This window comes from Lontra canadensis, unplaced genomic scaffold (genome assembly GCF_010015895.1).
Source record: "Lontra canadensis isolate GAN:19392208 unplaced genomic scaffold, GSC_riverotter_1.0 scaffold6, whole genome shotgun sequence".
Classification (NCBI taxonomy): Eukaryota; Metazoa; Chordata; class Mammalia; order Carnivora; family Mustelidae; genus Lontra; species Lontra canadensis.
In genome coordinates this window covers 11896995-11919004 of record NW_022631000.1, presented here as the reverse complement: position 1 = coordinate 11919004, position 22010 = coordinate 11896995, and the positions used below count along the sequence as shown (strand labels likewise).

The following is a 22010-nucleotide window of genomic DNA, read 5'->3' as shown; positions in this document are numbered from 1 at the left end:
TAAGTAGAATGATCCTGCATATCAATTTTCAAGTCATAAAAATCTTCAGTGTGTCAGATTCTGTGCTTCAACCTAGGGGCATGAAAATCATTAGCATAGAGTCCTTATCCTCAAGGTATTTATATCTCATGCATGGCTTAAGTATTAAAATTATAAATTCTATATATAATTTAATACTTAAGTATTAAAATTATAAGTTCTATATATATAATTGAAGGTTTTTAGTGACTCAGAAGGGATTGTAGGATTTTAAGAATCTCTCTTGATCACCAATATATTAGTGTTAATTTTCATTATATGGCATGTTAGCAAAAAGCTATTATTAAAGAAAGTTGAAAAAAATTTGCCATATTCACCAGAAATTCTCAGAAACAGGAATCAGCTACTTTTTATTTGAAGAAATTCTTTTAAGCACAGTCCCATTGTTTTGTCAAAAAAGTTTTGATAGTATGAAATTTAATAATTTTGAGTGGTGTAAAGAGTTTTCTAAGATTAAACTACCATGGAAATAATGAGCGTTCTATTTATTCTAATTAGAAGGGTTCTGAGTTTATGGCAGTCTTGATCACCCCTGGTTGACCTTATTAAAAAGACAACTCACCCAAGGAAAAAGTGATCTTTTCAGATGAGATATTCCACACTTCATTTCCGGGGACTGGAGACAGAGCCATACACCAGATGGTCAGGTTGTTTGATTCGGCTGGTTTATTACCATACACCCTTGTCAAAACAGACTTCATCTCCAAAAATCCACCTTTGTCTTTTCTCTCTTCATTAGTAATGTATATTCCTACAAGACAGATCCGGAATAGGATCAGTCACCAGTGTTTTCTGTATGAGCCATAAAATGATGTTGAGGCATGGCTGGGAATGGCCCAGTTTACAGTAACAGTCTAAAATGGTCAAGTCACAGCTTCTGCACACTGAGGGTTTATTCCAGCAGGCCTAAACTGTTAACCTACACTGTTTTGCTCAAGATCCTGCATGGTATTGATCCATGGTCAAGGCACAAAATGTATCGATTAATAGTGTTGCTTTATTTGTGACCATGTCCAAGGGGGTTGGGGGCCAGCTGTCCTAGCTCACCAGCATTGTTTATTGGAAACAGTGAGATTGATCATTTGCACGTGACCTGGGCTAGAACCTGGGAAGGCTTTATTGTCGAGTCTGGTTACATAGCAGGAATATGTCTAAGTAAAATACAAAACAACCTCAGCCAAGATTCCATTTTGGGTTCCCATTTCTGAGGTATTCTCTGCCATATTGGTCATCCCCTCCCCTTTAAAAAGAACCCCATGCCTGATTTCACTGGCCCCCTTGCTGTAAATCTAGACACATGATATGTACCCTTACTTTAATGGTGTTTTTATATTGTATCTTTTTTCCTGAAATAAGCTATAGATTTATAACCATTGTCATTTTGGGTCTTGTGAGTCTCCTTTAGAAAAAGAAACTATTTAACTGCCACTGTTAGTCCAGCCTCCAAATAGCACACATGGCAGCAGGAAATTAATGTAAAACCATCTGTCACTGTAGGCCAGAACTTTCTGGACTCTCCATAGCTTTTTTACACGATGGGCTCTAAATGCTAGTTTTGAAGTTGTTGCTTGCCAAAATAATAACTAAACGCAGTTTTACCACACTGCCTGGCCTCATGGTTGGGAGGGTAACCCAGCACATCAAGCCAGGGCTTACTTAACAGGAGAACATATGTCTAATGACCTTTAAGAGGTATTTTCAGGATTGCATCCATTGTTAATTAAGGGTTAATTATTTTCAAGTGAGTAACAAACCCAGTAAGAGTCTAAAAATGAATCAAGTGGATTGATACAATCATTCATCAACATGATCTTTTTATTTTATCAGTTACAAGTAATAATGTAGCAAGAGCTATGGGACTCAGTCACTGTTGAAAACATATTGAGCTTTGAGCAAAAGAATGACTCAAGAGAAAGGGGAAGGGCTGTTGTCCCAGGCAGGGAATGGCTGGGATCGCTCTGCCCGTTTACTACCTCTGAAAAATAAGGCTTTGTACGTTCTCACCTGAGCTTGCCTCTATGTGTGTTCCAGCTCCAAGACTTTTTAATCCTCCTGGAGGAGTTCCTTGTCATAGAGCCCAGTCCTTTATGTATATTTCCTCTAGTCTTCCACACCCCACCCCACTCAGAGTCTTACAAGAGAAAGTAGAAAGTATTTGTTTATTGATTTAAAGCAGTGGTGCTAAGTTATCTGATAAATGAAATTATTAATAAATGTATGTTGAATTAAACTTTTTTTTGCCCTCCTATAAGAGATCTGCTTTTACTAACAGTTAAATAAAACATGAGCATTTATATGTGAGTTAAAGAAATCAGGTGTGTGGCTCCTGGGTGGCTCAGCTGGTCATTTGATTTTGGCTCAGGTCATGATCTCAGGGTCTGAGATCTGCTTCCCCTCTTCCTTCCCCTCTGCCCTCCCCCTACTCGTGCACACTCTCTCTAAGAAATCTTAGAAAAAAAAAAAAAAAGAAAAAGAAGAAGAAGAAGAAGTCAAGTGTATTTTTTAATTTTGGGAAATGTGACCCACTCCTGTCCTCTTAGAGGCACTAGACACGGTATCAGAAAATAGCACCTGGTAGGCAAGATGATGTTTGTTTTGGAATAAGAGTTGTTTTTAAACGCCAAGATCAACCTGGTCAATGGTAATTTCTATTCTTCTTTGTTTTCTTTCTTTTTTTGCCAAACCCATTTTGACTGACTGATTTCCTTACCTTCTTTTTCACCTTGAGGAAAGCCTCCTTCTATAAACCATGTGAGATTTGCTGTGGGAAATACATTCCTCAGGGAGCAGGTAAATGTTCTCTGGGGGTAAAGGAAGAACATAGAAAGGCTTATTTGCAAATTCAGAAGAAACTGGTACCCCTTACAACCCCACCAACTCTTATATGCGGCAAATTGGCAGGAAAGGATTTTCTCTACTTTTGACAAAGCTGTGTTTACCTTTCAGAGGTTATGTGAAAATGTGAGCTACAAATTGGCTGTCTCCTATAGAGATGTCATGAATTCAGAGCTGGAATCATAGGTTAACTTATGAAGAATCTAGGACTAAACTAATGTTGCAAGTCTGGATTCTGGGTTCTGGAGAAGGCAGATCACAACTGCATACAGGAAGAATAAAATAATACTAGATGGAAGTCAAAGACTAGAAAAATGGAGAAGCTCTAACAGGCAGAAGCCAGACAAGAATATTCTGTTAGACTAAAAGCTAAAAGATATCCATATTTTGGTTGTTTCCACTCCCAAAATAATGTAAAGTACTACTTATAGCCATAACCACAGACACCGTTATTATAAACATCTCATTTTTGACTTGTAGAGAATTTATGTAATTGGTTTTTCATTTTATCATCTTAACAATCCTAGAGGGCAGGTAGGACATGCCTTATCATTGCCATTTGACAGATGGGGAAAGCAAGGCCCTGAATCAACAGAATAGTGAAAGGGAGTGGAACGTAGTCAATGGCACAATTGGGAACTCTGCCACTCCAGTCCCAGTCCAAGATATTTCCTGGTAAGACACATTGTACTGAAACATGAAAGAGACAGAACAGGTAGCTTATGTTACAAAACCAGAAAGGTTATAGGGGTCAGTTATGTTTTACTTCCAACACCGTATTTGTTCTTTGTGAGATGATAGTTTATTTCAATAGCCTGGTGAAAATATCCAATAAGACTTTATAGGATCCTCATTATTTTATTGGAGACACTGCAAAATTATAATCCCATTTGTAGTTTTTTGTTTTCTCATCAAGAGATATATGTATTTCACACACAGCCAGCCCTGGTTCTTGTTCTCAAATAATTTCCATAATGGATGGATTCACTAGTTAACTAGTAAAGAACAATGAACTATACGTAATACTTGGGGTGCCAATTTCCCCACAGACTAATAACACCCAGAGAGTCTGGTCCTGAGCAGAGTTGAGAAACCAAATTTAAGGATACTAGAGTAGCATTTTCTGGTGAGGTCCTACGGAGGTACAGTTTAGCACCCTCCCCATACATCTCTACAAAAAGCCCAAGGAAATCACGAGACTGTCTGTGGAATGCAGAATGGCACGTAGAGAACATGGCAGCTGCCAGTGTTTCCACTCATTCTTCACTTGACAATGGGGACATGTGCGTGGATCAGCCACACAGACCCATGACATAATGTCACTTTTTGTCCTGGAAAATCAAATGTAAAACCAGGTCCCCTAAAATATAATTTATTTAATAAAGAAAAGAGGGTTCAATTTCTTTAATTCAGTAAAATGCCAAAGATTGATGTTTATCTTCAGGTGGTCCAGGAAGGGATGTAAGAGTTACAGGAAATGAAATTAAAAAAAAAAAAAGTGGTAAAGGTTTTTATTAACGGCAATACTTTAAACCACTCTCATGACTCATTTTCTCCATGCTCGGTTAACCCACCATCAGATGATGATACGGTAATATCAGGAACAAGTAAGGGTTCCATTATTTTATAAAGGCAACAGGCTTACTGAAGAAATCTCTTGTCAACATAATAAAAATATTAAAAAACTTTAACTCTTGTGGATTCTCTGAATTCAGATTTTATGGAGTGAGTCACATTTCAAATACTCTCTTACCACCTCCAAACTGTGTTCCAAGATTTTTGTTTCAGAATGTGGTTCTTGTCCTGAACTCCTCCCTCCCAGTCTCTCTAAATTCGAAAAGCCACAGACTTAACCAGCTCAAAATGAAGTCAAACCTCTTATGAAACATCGAGTTTAGAGGGTTTTGCTGAGCAAGCGGAATTACCGCTGTTTGGGAACTTCCAAATGAGTCAGAAGAAAAACATGTTAAATTAAAAAAATATATATGAAGTAAATATGGACAAGAGTTTGTGTGTATACACCCATGAGTGTACACACACAATTTCCTCACGGAGAAGTCACAATCACTCGCTCACTTAACGTGCGGCTGTAGCATTCAGGAGACAAGCCAAAAAATTGGTTTCTCTAACACATTTTTCTAAGTATACACAGAATATCTATGCAATTGCACAAAGAATGATGTAGTAAGTGGCAGAAAATATTTGGGGAGTTCTGTAGGACAGCAGAGAAGGGTGAACTCTGGGAATAGGAGAACAGAATTGTATTTTGCATACAGGAAGAGAGGGGCCTGGATTCTACAGATGGGCTGTTGCATAAACTAGTGGGGAATTCACAAAGATGGAGAGATGGAAAGGGTTCCTGTGAGTTGGGGCATTTTCCTGGCAGCAGAGGGAAGCCGGCGGGAGATTGGAGCATGAGACTGAAGAGTCAGGAAAAGTGAATTCACATCTGGCTGTAAGAATGATCATTTCCTTTTTTTCTGTAGATGAAATACTGAAATGCTGACCATTTGTAAATTAGCTCAGATTCAGTTTGCCTAAATTTGGGCAGAGACTTTTCAGAAGGGCTTTCCGCAGAATCATTAAAAAAATTTTTTTTTAGTTTAGAAAGAGGAATCTTTTTTTTTTTTTTTTAAAGTTCTCCTATTTGTTTACTAACTCTTCATTTCTCTTTGGAATCTTTTCTCCCCTCAAGCTTCTTTCTTCACTTGAAATTCATCTTTCAGTCTCTGTTTTCTAGTCTGCCATTTCCATCTTTTCTATAACTCAAGCATTTTCCTTCTACAGACACCTTCTTCAAAATGTTCCTGTCTCCTCTTGGTAGGTTCTTCCTCCTAAATATACATATACATAAATATAGCATTTATGTGACTATTATGTGACTATTCTTTTATTTCCCTCCAGTGAGAATACAAGCCAATAGCAATTCAACCTTGCCAATTCCAGTTACATAATATAATAAAAAGCAACCTCAAATCTGTCTCTCAACTTCTTAGATTTCTTTAAACTTGGGAGGTTTCCTTTCACTTAATCTTCCCTTTCTTGCAAGTTCTTTTCCATTGACTGTATTTACAACTTTCATAGTTTCCAAACCCAACGTTGAGACTCATGGTCTGACAATTGGACAAAATATTTGAAAGCACAGATGTCGTTGAGGCCTGTGGTTTCTCTGCTGAAATCTCACCCTTTTCCCCTCTTCAGTATTTTCCTTTGCTTAAGGGGCCAGATGATCGAGTTATCTGGAAACAGAGCTAAGACTTGTAGGTGCTTGACTTATTGTTTTATTACCAGCCCTGTTCCAGGAACCTCTTTTTTGGGGTGGGGGGGGACAGAGACAAAGTTTGCCTCAGTGTGTGGGCAGGCTTGGACACACCCACCTGGAAAGAAGGCTTCCCTGGATGTGGGAGGGAACAGGAACTGCAGGTGCCCTCCCCCTGGGGGCAGGAGTCAGCTAATAGCTACCCACAGCGTGCAGGAGTGCTCACCCCACACCAGAGCCCTCAGAGACACATTCAGAGCCTTGCTTGACTGTAAGTACCCATTTGTAGGGTTGGGGAGGTGGTAGTGTTTCCTAACTCTTTAGGGTTGCAAAGCTTGACAAAGAAGGCTCTCCATTACTTAAGAAATGACCCCCAAAAGGAGAGAGATGTCAGGCTATTTTTTACAATGTAATTTAATTATTCATCTATTTATTTCGGTGGGGGTGAATCAGGCAAAAGTCTGGAGCAAGCGGCCATCGGGAAGGTCTTCTCAGCTATTGGCTTTGCAGGTGATGGTGCCAGGGAAGGTGCTGTGTAAGCTACTTGCTGAGGACCGTCGGGCGACAGGTGTGTGGAGATGTGACCCACCTCCTTCTCCTCTGTCCATGCCAGCTTGTCCTGCTGAAAACAGCTAAGCCTGCTGTTCGGAATTCTTAGAATCTCATTCCCAGAGGGACCTACCTCTCTAGGGGCAAACTGACCTCACACTGGGAACTTTATTGCCCAGAGTTTGGACTGCCTGTTGCACCAGTTCTCGGGAAGTGCGAGTGTCTCCCACATCAGCATCTCTCTGGGTGTGCTTCTCCCTACTCTGAGGAAGGCCAGTGACGCCCCAGCCCTGGACGTCGTGAGCAGCCTGAGGGTTCAGAGCCTCCAAAACTCATTTATAGGCATCCACGAGCACAGAAACAGTGGAAGCAGCCAGGAGGGAATCAAGAGGAAAGCCGACATTGCCAATGTTCAGAAACATGCGGGATGGTGCTTGATCTGTAGAGGACCCTGAATTCACTGAAGAACTTTGTGATTTCTGGGCTTTGCCTTTCTGGTCTAGACAAGGAGGGATCAATACGCATCTGGGGACTGGAGATAATGTACATGGGAGCCTCAGAGGGCTTTTCATGTGGCTCTGACTCACCCTGACTCTCCCGTGAAGTGGAAAGGAGGAAACACCACACCACTCAGGTGTGGTCAGCCTTTGACCATTGTTGTGAATGCCCAAAAGTTACCACAGTCCCTTCCCAATTACTCATTTTGCTTTAGCTGTGGTTGAGCTAAGACTTCTGGCTCAAGGAAAGCTGCAGAAGAGGAGACAGGATGAGGCGGGAAGAGGAGGAAGAGGAGGGAACCAGGATGAAAGCAAAAGGAGACCTAGAGATGAAGGAGGAAGAGGCAGTGAGTGAGAAGGGAGAACCGGTTGGTCCTTTCATGAGAGCCATGCCCGCCCCTCTGCCGCACAACAAGGGGACCCGGTTTTCAGAGGTATGGGAGTATTTCCACCTGGCCCCTGTTCGTGCTGGCCACCACCCCAACCAATACGCCACCTGCCGCCTGTGCGGCAGGCAGGTGAGCCGTGGCCCTGGGGTTAATGTGGGCACCACAGCCTTGTGGAAACATCTGAAGAGCATGCATAGAGAGGAGCTGGAGAGGACTGGCCATGGTCAGGTGGGGCAGCGCAAGGACCCGAGGCCCCAGGGGCCCCAGCTCCCCATAGGGATCGAGGGCGACTGGGCCCGGCTCCTGGAGCAGGTGGGGGCCCTGGCGTTGTGGGCCAGCCAGAGGGAAAAGGAGGTGCTTAGGAGGGAGAGGGCCGTGGAATGGCGGGAGAGGGCAGTGGAAAGGCGAGAGCGAGCCCTGGAGGAGGTAGAGAAGGTCATCCTGGAGATGAAGTGGAAGGTGAGGGCCGAGAAGGAAGCCTGTCAGAGGGAGCAGGAGCAGCCTGCCTTGGCTCATCCCTTCCATTTTGTGTAATCAGCCTGGGAGGTATCTGTTCGGAAAACACAGACTTGAGGCTCACAGCAAAGAGCCACGTTAGTGTAAATACAAAGTATTTTGTTTTTAAGAGACAGAGTGCACAGCCGGTTAATCTCAGCAGGGGTCAGCTGACCAAACACTTATGTACAGGGTTCCTAAAGCTGTCCTGATCAAAACTTCAAAATGCATTAACTGGAGATAAATGCTGTTTTGCCATCATGGGTCTGTGAGTTTGGGTAGGGAACGAACCACCCTGCTGTGTTGCTGAGTGAAAATAACGGGATTTATGCTTTGTACTCGGTTTTGGTGGAGCTGAGGGTTCGGATAGGTGGGGCTGGTCAGGTGGCTGGAATGTCCCTATGTGACCAGCTCACTCTAAGAGACCCCACCAGGAGCCGGGCTCAGGGTTCCTGGGGCCCAGGCCTTTGCACACATCCCGGTGGTCAGTTGAGAACTGGGGACGGAGCTTGTTCTGTGCGGCCCAGCTGTGCATGGACATAGAAGCCTGCTCCTGAGATCTCGGACCCCATCTGGTGCAGGTCTTTCTCCCACTGGTGCTGTGTTGTACTACCTGCTCACATTAAAGCTGTGTCACCAGCACAACCTGTCTGAATCCTGTAAGTCTTTCCAACAACCTAACACATACATCATTCATGTGTGATCAGCACAGAGAGAACTGAACTTTTCAGCCCACTCAGATGAAACAGTAAGAACAGAAGATATAGAAACTGATTCATAAATATTTAAAAATATAATCCAATTTCATATTAAGGTCTGTTGAAGAGGGGTTTCATGAGGAAGAGATGAGAGAAACTCAGAAAGGAAAAGGGAAAGGTGGAGAGATGGGGTGAGGAAGGAGAAATAAGGAACAGAGGCAGCAAACCAGAAAAGAAAGAAAAAGGGATAGAGAAGAAGTGTGAACACAGAAGAGAGACGGATCCCCTCCCCCACCCCCCCCGGGGGGGTGGATTTCACCTTGAGAAGATGAGAGACCTGGGAGACTGAGGGACAGAGAACATTTTCCTAGGTTCTGAGGTCAATTTTTAACACTTAGGTTGCATTTGTTTTGTCCCCTCAGACCCCTCATTCACTTGAGCTATAGGTTTGAGATTTTTATCCCTGTCTTTGAGATGCTGGCTGCATGCCAACTGTTCCCTGATTTTTTGAAAAAAATGTTCATTTTTAAATACTCAGAGATGCTTTGAAAAAATGGAAGCTAATAGTCTATAGGGAGAGAACAATTCCCTGGGCTGTTGAGAATACGCCAAATATGTTGTTCACTCAGGAAGAGAATAAAACCAACTGGCAAGGAGTGTGGCCTTTGTGCTGGAGCTGACTTTTATTTTGAATGATTCCTCTAGAACCTTTTTTTTTTTTAAACTGGGTTGGGGGTGGGTGAGGGGTGGTGGGAGCTGGGAGACAACAGCTAATAAACACAGTCTTTCATTGTCTCATAAATAAGCCCAAGCCCTTTACGGGCAGGCAACAATCTTCTAGAAAGCAGACTAGATCCTGGTATAATGATGGCTTCTTGCCTGGCTCTGTCCTTACCTGTGTGTGGCTCCCTCTTAGTGCTTGTTCTTAGACTGTCTGCAGTTCTAACAGCCACATCTGTCTTCTCTGCGAGCTGTTTGTAGAACAAGCACAAGTCCAAACACAAGCTTGTGAAAAACCCAGACTGTTCTGCAGACTTGTAATCTCCCTTTTTTCTAGAAACCAACCTGATATTAGAGATTTCACTTCCCATATGGATTCCCAAAGGAGTATGGTGCCATTTCAGGGCCCTCTCCAGCCGGGGTGCGAGCTCAGGGACTCACCACTGCAAATGATGAGGGCCTCTAGGAGTCCCGTGGCTGGACATTGGAAATCAGAGCCTTATTGTGTCGTAAGACAGAAACAGAAAGAAAGAAAAAGAAAGAAAGAAAGAAAGAAAGAAAGAAAGAAAGAAAGAAAGAAAGAAAGAAAGAAAGAAAATAAAGGGATGAAGGAAGAAAGGGAGGGAGGGAGAAAGGGAGGGAGGGGGAGGGAGAAGGAGAGGGAGAAGGGAGAGAGGGATGAGGAGAGGGAGAGCAGAGGGAGAGAGGGAGGGAAAGGAAGGAAGGAAGGAAGGATGGGAGGTTGGAAGGATGGATGGATGGAAGGAGAAGAAAAGCTCTAACACCTAATCTTAAACCCATACACACGTATACACACGTACACTTGAAATGGAGTTTAAGAAGGACAAAGAACCCACAAAGTTTCAGGCTTTTCAAAATCACAATTAAATAAAGGGCAGCAGTGAAAATCTTCAAAGAGCCACCAGAGTCATACTGCTGAATGGTAATATGTATTTTTAGAGTCTGGCATCTACTTCACATGTCTCCTATGATTTTAGCTTCTCTTCATTTTCAGGCTTTTTTTTTTTTTTTAAACGATTTACTTATTTATTTTTGAGAGAGCATGCATAAGCGTGGGGGAGGGGCAGAGGGAGAGGGAGAGAAGCAGAGCTGAGCTTGGAGCCTGACACAGGGTTCAATCCCATAACCCTTAGATCATGACCTGAGTGGAAATCAAGTCTGATGCTTAATCTACTGAGCTACCCAGGTGCCCCGTTTTCAGGCATTTTAACCCCAATTACCTTTGTTTCTTGTTTCATGTTAGGTAGCTCTTCTTATATATATTTTTTTCACCTAACTTTTGTCAAACATAATAAAGGTAGAGAATAACAAGGACAAGATCCACAGAGATGATGGCATTAAAGCAGAAAGCACAGGAATGAAATAGAGACACATGTGGCTCATGGAAAGTCCGAACTATTGCATAAACTCTGGAGTTTTCATGCATCTCTCTTGTGCCTTCGTTTGCTGCATCATCAGAGTACGGTATACAGGGCCGGGGTTGTGAGCTGATGGCTTTCTAGGCCAGCATCTTTTATTGGAATACAAAGTCTGGTATAGGACGGGGCCCTGTGGTTTCAGTAAAGACTCCCTTTCCAGGTCAGCTGCAGGGCTGAGGCTGTGCGCCATGCTGGGGCCCTGGTTAAGCCTTGCCATGGAACTCACAAGAATATGACACCCACAGGTGTGACACTCTGCTTGGACAAACCTGGCATGTCAAAGCCTGAGAAGCATCATTGTTAGGATAATCTGGGGGCTTTTCTATTTTGCAGGAAAAACGAATTAACCACAAACATAACTCATAACTGACCAAATCCCTATTACTTTAACACCAAGGGCTGCTGGTGTAGTGAATACATAGCACATAGTAGGCATCTCTTAGGAACATGTTGGATTAATTTCTCAGGAATGAAGAGGGGGTTGGAAATTACCATGAACCAACCCTATGGTTGCCAGATGGTAGATACTTTGCAAATGTTCTCTCACTTAATCTTTATATCACTCTTGAGGGGTTGGAATCATTGTCCCTGCTCACTGATGAGGAAGCTAAGGAATCAAGGTCCCAGGGGCCAGAGTTAATAAATGATGGAGAATTCAGACCCAGGCCTGTCGGATTCCACAGTCTATGTTCCGTTTTTTTCATTATCCCACACTGCCTCCTAAAATCAATCACATGGAAGATTTATGAACATATATTCAGATGAAGGGATGAGTGAAAGAGAATAGGTGAATGATAAATAGTGGGAGGAGGGAAATGCTCCTGAGACATCTATCATGGACAAGGTACTCCATTACTGTGCATACATTTAATTCACCCAAGAACCCTGTGAAATATTAATCTTGATCCCAGTTTTAGATGACTTAGCTGAGACTTGTGGAGGTTAACTATTGGATGAAGATATGTAGCCAGGAAGTGGTCAGATTAGGATTCGACATTAGTTCTCTGTGCCCCTGAACCACAGGCTCCTCTCCTTACACTGCCCTGCCTGGAATCAGGGATGCCAAATGCTCGTCCTGGCTTTGCATTTTATCAGCAACTTAGTCAGTTGTGTAGACTCTCCGGGCCCCAATTTCTCATCGGTAAGATGACTCATGCTCTACCTTTTTCAGAGGCTCACTGAAAGCATGACTCGATAAAAGCATGTGAAAGCACTTTGAAGAGTTAAGAAGCTATTAAAAATACAATGGGGACTCTAAGAATATTAGGGTAAAGAATTACTAATGTTTGGCAGAACCCTAAAAGATCCACAGACATGCTGTGTCCTGTCTCTGGTTATAAAGAGTCAGTAAGAGATTACTCACTAATTCCCCAGGAAGGAAGGTTCTCTGAGTTGTCTAGTCAGAACCCAGGTAAGCATAGGTACAGAAGAGGAAATCGGATAACATGTAAGAGAAAGTCTTTTTTCTCTTTAACCAAAATTCTTGGTCCAATCTTATGGTTCCATATCTGGATTGAGTCCTTAGTACCTGTAAACATTGGCATAAAGGATCTTCAAGAAATCCTTATAAGAAACAAAAATACCTATCAAACATTGTGCCATGAGTTTGTTTTAGTCAAACTATTGAAATGAAATCCACTAATAAAGTTGGGATTAATTGTGGAAGAAAAAAATTTTAATCTTTTTTACATACTCAGATTATAACACCAATTATCTAAGAGACTAACACATAAAATCAACAGCAGACACAAGTATATTCTCATCTAAAACCATCCCACAGAGTCTGAGCTATGATTTGTATGCAGTTGTCAAATTAAATGACTGATATTCAGCAGGACCAGAAATCATAAGTTATTTAGTGTTCGAAGGACTAGAAGAAACTAGAATATGAGTGTAATTTTCTCTCATCCCATGTAGCAAGAAATGTTGAGAATTTGTGGGAATATTTATTTTACAACTTGGGATTTTGAAAAGCTTGAATTAAATCGAAGTGTCCCAAGACAGCTGATAGTAATAACAATATAGCAACAATCATAATGTTCACTGATGCTTAGTATCTGCCATATTTATACTAAGAGACTTCCACACATTATTTCATTTAATTCTTAAGAACAACAAGATGCAGATACCCTTCTTAACCTCTTCATAGAGATAGAAAAACTGACTAAAAAGATTGAAGTTTTTTGCCCAAGGTCACAGCCAGCAAGAAGAGCTGGCAAGTGAGCCCAGAACCCAGTGACTTGAGGCTGGGAATTACCTACAAGAAACTAAAGTCAGATGGCCCTCCCCGACTTCCCTTTTCCACCTGCCCTTTTTCCTACTGCCTGAGGAATAGCCAGGATTCTGAAGGAGTTACAGAAGGGCATCTTTCCTCTTGTTACTTCCAAATAAAAACTACAAGAAAGATGCTATAGGAAATAGATTAGAACAAATTAAATGCAGCTGAGCAAAGGTCTCATTCTTATACCAGGATTCACACTGCTTTCTGTCCTACTTTTCTTTCACTATCTTCTCCAGTTTTTATTAAGGAGAAATTTAAACTATTGAGACAATTTTTCCAGAAAATTTAAGGATTAATAAGGATTACAGATCACATGTTCTAAGAGCCCGAAGTCAGAAAGTAAGATTCCCATTTGGTTTCTAGGTTCAACTCAGTTTCCCTTCTTCCTCACCAGAAATTAATTGGCTGAGGGCCAAGGATTAAGGTGCTTTGAGAAAACATTCTGGACAATGATGCAACAAAACACACCTTGGCATATTATACTACAGATTTTCAAAAGCTTCAATGTGACTCACCTCTCTCAAGACATCCGTAGAGTTATTTTCCACAATCCTGGGAATTTCTGGCTTCGCTTAAAGGCAAACAAAACACAGTTAGTAGCACTGACTGTCATCTGACCTGGCCATGAGTGTGTGTGTGTGTGTGTGTGTGTGTGCATATGCGTGCACATGTGCATGTGCATAGGTGTGTAAGATTCATCATCAAATATTTATTAAACACCCACCATGTGCCCAGCAAAATGCTAGATGCCTAGGAAACAAAGGTGGACAGATCAACTTCACTGTCCTTAAGAAATTTACATTTTCAGGGAAAATACAGATCTTAGAAAGCACCAGAGAATATCTCAGTGATTCTGATGTGCTGCTAGATCGTAAGTGCCTAGAAGCCAGGCTGTTTCATTCATGTGTCCATCTCTAGCATTTAACAGTGCCCAGAACAAAACAGGCACTGGGTACATTATGTTGAACTGAAGTGACTTTAAGATAGTTCTTGACGGCAGACAGTAAGCCTGTCACAGGTGCTGTCAGTGCCTGGTACAGCCATGTGGCACTTTCTTCTATGTGTTGAAGGCCTTTCATTGGGCATACTTCATGAGTCCCTCCTAAGGATTTATGGGAGCACACTTAGTCCACAAGTAGGGCAAACTGTAAGTCTAGAGAGCTAATGGTGGTAACAGATGGGGAGTGGGCGGATAATACTCCAACTTCCTTGCCTTTATTTGGGAGAGAACTCTGATGTGTATTCTTCCAGAGTTCCCCTGTGGGAGTGAGTTCTAAGCCCACACTGGTAACCGGCATGGTCATGTACATTTCATTATCTTCCTTCCGTTCCTTGGCTTTTCCACTCGTCTCCCGATGTTTCCGTCCATAAATTCCCTCAATATGTAAATCTCAAATAAATTAATTTAATTCAAATCCTGTCTCCATGGTTTCTTTCAGCGGAACCCAAACCAAAATACACCCTACAACACTAACGGGATGAGGGGGATTCTGACTTCATATTAGCAACAAATACCATCGAAATGAAGGAACTGAAAGGAAGAATAGGTACTGAAAGCTGCAAGGGTGCTAGAGAGACATTTCTTTTGAGGCTCAGGGCAATTGGGTTTAGGGGTCAGGGGTTAGGAGGGGGCAAACCTGTGATGGCAGGTTCCCTGCTAAGGAAAGTAAAGTCAGAGGAGATTAGTGAGAGAGGGGCAGGAAGTAGCAAGGATGCTGGGGAAGCTTCTGGTCCCTGGACTGTTAGAGAATGGAGGCATTATTAAGGAAGAAGAAATAAGCTGGATTTAGGGCATCCAAGCTGGAGTGGGTCTGTGCTACACGTGGGTATTGATGTCAAGGTTTTCAAGTTTTAATTTTTGGCTTGTTCTATTTGAGGAATCACTGGGGGATGCTGAGTGGGTTCTGAATAAGACATGTATTTTCCTTCCATGCCAGGGCCACTGTAATATGCACTTGGTGGCACACACACACTGTCTAAGGACTGGATGAGCCCAGCTAAGCATAGCCTGGATGGCCCATTCGCTAAAGGGGGAAAGCCGGGAAGCAGGGAAGAGCTCATGAACGAGCAGGCAGAACTCTTATTTTTAAGCATCTACTGAAAGGAGATCAAAGACGAAACTGAGCGAGAGCTGTAGACACCAACAGGGCCAGAAGATTGAGACGTGAAACAGTGAAAAGCATTCGAGACAAAGATGGAAGTATCTGTTGCAGAGAGATACAGGGTGCAGTTTAAGTGTTGACAAGGCAGTTAGATCAAGCTGAGGAGCAAAAACCCTTGGTCCAATGGGACATAGTTCGTCTAACTTAGAATCGACATTTCTTTTCACATCCTGGATATCTGCCTTCATCGATTTGCTGAAAGTCAGGCCAGATGAGTCCGTTTCATGTTGGGTCGAAGACAGTCATGCCCCAGTAAGTGAGTGGAGGGTAAAATTGATGAGAGATGAACAGTCTCTCCCACCACTTCACAGAGCAATGTTCAGACTCCATAAGCAACCTGATCATCAGGGGTGATTGATTATCTCTTAGCCCATCCCCCAAGGAGAGACGGAGGGAGAGGGAGGGAAGGAGGGTGAGCCAGAGAGCAATATAGGAAGGGCTATAAGCACAAGACTTCAAACTACAGAAATCTTGGCTGCAGCTGCTTCCGTCTTTATACACCACAGGGTCTGCATTTCCCTCAACATCCTGAACTCTCTGATCTTTAAAAATAATGCAGTAAGATTCTAAGTAAAAACAAAGATGATTCACTCTTCCAGTCATTCAGAGAACTGAAGGAAAATCTAGTAGCTCATGCCCTTAGATTCTGTGAAGTTCTTTGTTTACCTCATTTGCAAAAATAATTAATTGCTCCTCCACATCACTGCTTTTCTCTTTGCCCTCATTTAAAAATGATTTTTTAAAAAAACACAGTTCTTGGAGACAACAACAACAGCAAAGGGTTTTGTATTTATTAATATTGCCATGCATCACTGAGCAAAGTAGGATTTTCACATTTCCCCCAAATTTCCTCCCTGCAGAGTCTGTGCAATTTGAGTGAGGCCACGGTGGATATCTCAGCTCTGCTCCACACTTCTGTGAATGCAGGGACAGAGGGCCATCCCCACAGGCTCCTTTGCTGAGGCTCTGGCCCTGCTGGGGGTGGGGGAACTCCTGCAGTTTCTTTGGAGCTGTGTTTATCATTTTCCTTTTCTCGCACTGGCCCTATTTCGCCTTCCTCCCACAAGCAACCAAGACAATTAGACAACTAAGTAATCAGATTTTGGCAGTTATAATTAAAGAGATTTCTAGTATTCACAGGAAACATTAAAGTTGTAAGTAAGGAGTGGTCACCAGGAAATTGGTCAGTCTAGGGCCAATCACTCTCTGTATGATTTTATTCTATCAACTCAATCATTGTTCTTTAACTTCTCTCCTTATCCCACCCTTAACATGAATGACAGTCTCAAGGGCTACAGTTACCCTGGGGAGCTGCTCTCCATTTAACAGGGCACTTTCTTTCCAGAGTGGAGCAAGGCAGGAGAAATGGACAGGAAGATGGCAGGGAGCCCAGAGAACAAAATCTCTTACCAAAAACCTTGACTGTGGTGGAACGCCTCAAGATTTTGCCAGATCTGACCACAACATGGCAGGAGAACTTCCGGTCATCATCATGGATTTGGACTGGAGAGAGGTAGAGTTTATAGTCTGTGCCTAGCTTGACTCTGTCTTTAAACAATGTGGAATTGCTGATGGAGTGACCTTGGGTGATGAGTGTTTCCCAAGTTCCATTATTCTCCTGCTGAAAGAAACAGTCACTAGTTACTGAACACTCAATCATGTCAGCTCTGGGCTAGATGTTCCATATGCATGAATTCATTTATATCTGTAAAAATAGAGATGATGAATGAAGAAGTGAAATTAAGAGATATTTATCATCGCTTGGGGCACCTGGGTGGCTCAGTGGGTTAAAGCCTCTGCCTTCAGCTCAGGTCATGATTCCAGGGTCCTGGGATCAAGCCCTGCATCGGGGCTCTCTGCTCAGCAGGGAGCCTGCTTCCCCCTCTTTCTCTCTGCCTGCCTCTCTGGGTACTTCTGATCTCTGTCAAATAAATAAAATCTTAAAAAAAAAAAAGAGATATTTAGTATATTACTAGAGAAAAGATCTTTACACTTGTCAGTTCACAACTGCAGTCACCCTCTCCTAAAGTGAGTAGAAACTTGGTGATGTTCTGACTAAACTTTCTTTTCACAATTTTCCATAAGCTGCGATTTGGAGGGCACAGCACTGGGGGCTAATGAAAGACTGTAGTTCTTATTTTAAGTTCAAGAATCTTAATGCTAAGATGTCCTGTATTATTTTGTTTTAAATCTTCCCTTAAACTGGATGACAGTTGTCCTCCCTTCTATCTTCCCTTTAGAAAAGGGCTCCTTTAGCTCCCCTTGGGGCCAGGACTAGGATGAGGTGAAGAGACCCCCCAGGGCATAACATTTAAGAAGGCATTCAGTCTCGGGATCCTGTAAGTGCAGGGTGGGCGTCTGAGAGTAAGTGCTCCTTAAATTTTGTGCCCTAGGTGACTCCAAGTCTTGGTCCTTGCCCTTCTGTCTTTATTTCTGTTACCTTCAAGGAGGACACATAAAGGGTAGACTATAAATGTTAATCTGAGTTCCACAAATCAGAGTTTATTTGAAGTATTTGGTTCTTCTATTCCATATCCTTTCCTGGGTCTGTGAAGAAATGCTCCTATTATTCTTGCCATACCCAGAATTTCCATGGACAAGATCCCTGGGGTATCACCATGCTGGTCAGTGTCAGTATATGTGCTAAAGGCCAGTGAGGAGGGGACTCTTGAGGGGCACAAGGGTAGAGGAGGGGTTATGCCCTCATTCTTCTTTAGTATAACTTAATATTCTCAATTGAGTTGCTTTGAAAACATTCTGATGCCCAAAGTCTGTCCTCAGGAGATTCGACCTCAGTTGTTCTGGGATAAGACTCAGGCTGGGGCATTTTTTTTTAAAAGATCCTCAAAGGATCCGGGTTTGAGAACCCACTGGTCTAACTCTAAACAACAGATGAATCATGACATGCAGAGATCAGTGGGAAACGAAGGGAACTAAGATGAAGAAGGTTGAACAGCAAGTAGTACATTTGATGGGGAAGGAGTCACACACACACACACACACACACACACACACTCAATGAAAAGAAAGATCTGTTGCTTGGAATCTCTGGCTTAAATCTGTTAAAAAGCCAGATGATTCAGAGTAGTAGAAATGGAAGCTAAGTGAGTTAGAGAATTCAAGTGTGAGTGAGGAGCAGAAATGGTGGAAATATGAAGGCAGACTTCTTAAATAGTTCATACGGGTATTTCCAGAGTATATTTCATAGAATGTCTTCTGTAAGACACCATTCTTTAGGGGCATATGGCTAGGACTGGTATCAGCTTTACATACCCATACGTAGTTAGTGCCCCTTGCAAAGAATGATACCCTGCTCAAGATATTCCTCCTGAAACAATGTACATACCTTTGTCCCCCCAAAAAGAGGGACCCAGGTGTCAATGCTGCTATCTTCCTCATGAAGATGCACACAGAAAATTAAAGGGAGAGAGCTTGTATCCTGGAGACAGGGCCTCTGAAAGGAGTCCTGAGTATTGGGTGGTGTCAGAAGACCGTGGAAGGCCCTTCTGTCCATGGCTGCTTATCTGGAGGCCAATCATTAAGGAAGCAGGCTCCCCCTGCAGGTCTCCACAACCCGCTCACTGACACAGCTCTTGCTTCATGCACAGGTTCTGTTTTTGTGAGGATCTTAAGAGTTCAAAAGGCTTCTTGGTCACTGAGTAAATGACTCCCCACCTGGAACACATTTCCACCTGCTACTTTGAGTGGGAAGAAAGGCAGTCAGAAGCTGAGCTTGCAGACTGGGAAGACAAAAGCTGCCTTTCCTTTATCGTGTAGCTCCGTGTGGCTGGCATAGTTTAATTGATGTAGGAGTTAAATAGGGGGCTGAGGCAAGAACCTGCGGGTGAATGGCTGCCTTCACAGAGCAAAGGGGAGAAGAGGTGGGGAGAAAATGAGCTCAGGCGAACAATGAAACGTCTGGAGCTGGAGAGGGGAAAATAATACTAATATTATGTTACCACCAATACTAAAATTTTATATTCTTACTAATCATAGTTTAAATTTATTTAGCACCTACTATGTTTTAGACACTCTAAAAAGTCCTTTTAAGTCTCATTTATTCCTTATGACAATCTGGAATAAACTAAAGCTAAGTAATTTGTGCAAAGATCAAACAACGCAAGGTATTTGAGTCACAGCATTGAAAAGCAGAGACGCCCAGGTCCAGGGACAATTAAGCCTCAGAGAAAACATGTACTAATAAAAACCAAACCATCACAAAATAATAAAAGGATTTTTTTTTTTTTTTGAGTATCCAGAATGAGAAATTTAAAAGAAATTCCAGGAACCCGAAGGCCTTTATACAAATTGCTGATTGCAGAGGTGTGGGCAATTTGTTGATTGAAGGAGCTCTTTTATGATATACTGATCCACTTTGGTGATAGGGGTCAGCCTCAACTCTACCTGATAATAATGATCTTAGGTAACCTGGTCTGCTGGAAACAGACCGGTCTTTACTCTTCCCTGTTTGTGTTTTTTTCTCGTTCTTCAAAGAAAAAAAAAATGACAACTTTTTAAAATGTTAATAAATATTCCTAAAACTTAGTGGGATTCTCAAATTGGAGGACCCATATGATTTAATGAGGAATGCAGCCTGAACTGGCTAATATATATGGTACACGTGTGCTGGTCCCGACACTCAGTAGATACCCAAGTAAGACAAACTCGCTGTCCTCCAGCCTCACTGATGATCGTCTGTATTTCATGAGAATTCACCATCTGCAAGGCTAAACTGAAGAATCACGGAGAGTCATAAAATGGATCCTTTAAATATGTACTGAGTACAGGTACTATGCTAAGTTATTTAGTGTTACCTTCTTTATACATCACAATACCACCTTCAGGTCCATACTATAATCATCCCCTTTTACACAGGAGGGATCTAAAACTTCATTAGGCAACATGTACTAAGTCATACTGAATTCTGAGACAAAAGGAAAAATGTACACCTCTATATACTCTTCGTAAAATATTCTCCCGTGTTTTGACCAGGTGGAAAAAATTAATAAAAAATCTACAATTAGGAAATTTTTATGACTGTGTAAAGTTGTGCCCATGGGGGACACGATACCATGAAGTCCCAGAAACCACAGGCTAATTGGAAAATACTTCGTGAATAGCATAACTGGGTCTCAAAGCAGACAAAAACAACAGCTTACTTTTGTTTAAAATTTTGATATTTTGTTCATCATGCATTTTCCCTAAATTTTGGTTTTAAAAAAGTTCATTAAAATATGTATCTTAAGTCATCAAAAATCTCCAAACAAACAAAAGCCCAGGGCCAGACGGCTTCCCGGGGGAATTCTACCAAACATTTAAAGAAGAACTAATTCCTATTCTCCTGAGACTGTTCCAAAAAATAGAAATGGAAGGAAAACTTCCAAACTCATTTTATGAGGCCAGCCTCACCTTGATCCCCAAACCAGACAAGGATCCCATCAAAAAAGAGAACTACAGACCAATATCCTTGATGAACACAGATGCAAAAATTCTCACCAAAATACTAGCCAATAGGATTCAACAGTACATTAAAAGGATTATTCACCACGACCAAGTGGGATTTATTCCAGGGCTGCAAGGTTGGTTCAACATCCGCAAATCAATCAATGTGATACAACACATTAATAAAAGAAAAAACAGGAACCATATGATACTCTCCATAGATGCTGAAAAAGCATTTGACAAAGTACAGCATCCCTTCCTGATCAAAACTCTTCAAAGTGTAGGGATAGAGGGCACATACCTCAATATTATCAAAGCCATCTATGAAAAACCCATCGCAAATATCATTCTCAATGGAGAAAAACTGAAAGCTTTTCCGCTAAGGTCAGGAACACGGCAGGGATGTCCGTTATCACCACTGCTATTCAACATAGTACTAGAAGTCCTAGCCTCAGCAATCAGACAACAAAAAGAAATTAAAGGCATCCAAATCGGCAAAGAAGAAGTCAAACTATCACTCTTCGCAGATGATATGATACTATATGTGGAAAACCCAAAAGACTCCACTCCAAAACTGCTAGAACTTGTACAGGAATTCAGTAATGTGTCAGGATATAAAATCAATGCACAGAAATCAGTCGCATTTCTCTACACCAACAATAAGACAGAAGAAAGAGAAATTAAGGAGTCCATCCCATTTACAATTGCACCCAAAACTATAAGATACCTAGGAATAAACCTAACCAAAGAGACTAAGAATCTATACACAGAAAACTATAAAGTACTCATGAAAGAAATTGAGGAAGACACAAAGAAATGGAAAAATGTTCCATGCTCCTGGATTGGAAGAATAAATATTGTGAAAATGTCTATGCTACCTAAAGCAATCTACACATTTAATGCAATTCCTATCAAAGTACCATCCATTTTTTTCAAAGAAATGGAACAAATAATCCTAAAATTTATATGGAACCAGAAAAGACCGCGAATAGCCAAAGGAATATTGAAAAAGAAAGCCAGAGTTGGTGGCATCACAATTCCGGACTTCAAGCTCTATTACAAAGCTGTCATCATCAAGACAGCATGGTACTGGCACAAAAACAGACACATAGATCAATGGAACAGAATAGAGAGCCCAGAAATAGACCCTCAACTCTATGGTCAACTAATCTTCGACAAAGCAGGAAAGAATGTCCAATGGAAAA

General features: G+C 41.9%; 2 protein-coding genes across 6 annotated transcripts in view; one reads left to right on the top strand and one right to left on the bottom strand.

The window, feature by feature from the left end:
• The window catches only part of CD96 (CD96 molecule), a 93535-nt gene that overhangs the window by 45779 nt on the left and 25746 nt on the right, over nucleotides 1–22010 (bottom strand). For 3 of the 5 annotated variants that reach the window (XM_032852173.1, XM_032852175.1, XM_032852177.1), the window contains exons 4-7: nucleotides 16774–16984; nucleotides 13717–13772; nucleotides 2750–2840; nucleotides 602–790 (exon numbers count right to left, since the gene is read on the bottom strand). In XM_032852173.1, the coding sequence (XP_032708064.1) occupies nucleotides 602–790; nucleotides 2750–2840; nucleotides 13717–13772; nucleotides 16774–16984 (547 nt within the window). The remainder of the gene's footprint in view (nucleotides 1–601; nucleotides 791–2749; nucleotides 2841–13716; nucleotides 13773–16773; nucleotides 16985–22010) is intronic. The other 2 variants (XM_032852174.1, XM_032852176.1) reach the window with 1 other exon arrangement.
• Nucleotides 7183–8712, top strand: ZBED2 (zinc finger BED-type containing 2). The gene has a single exon (XM_032852181.1). It carries the CDS (start codon nucleotides 7449–7451, stop codon nucleotides 8100–8102), a length of 654 nt encoding a protein of 217 aa, XP_032708072.1. The 5' UTR covers nucleotides 7183–7448; the 3' UTR covers nucleotides 8103–8712.

Coding starts and splice junctions, on each gene's coding strand:
- ZBED2 (XM_032852181.1), top strand. CDS start 7,449: ATGAGGCGGGAAGAGGAGGAAGAGGAGGGAACCAGGATGAAAGCAAAA.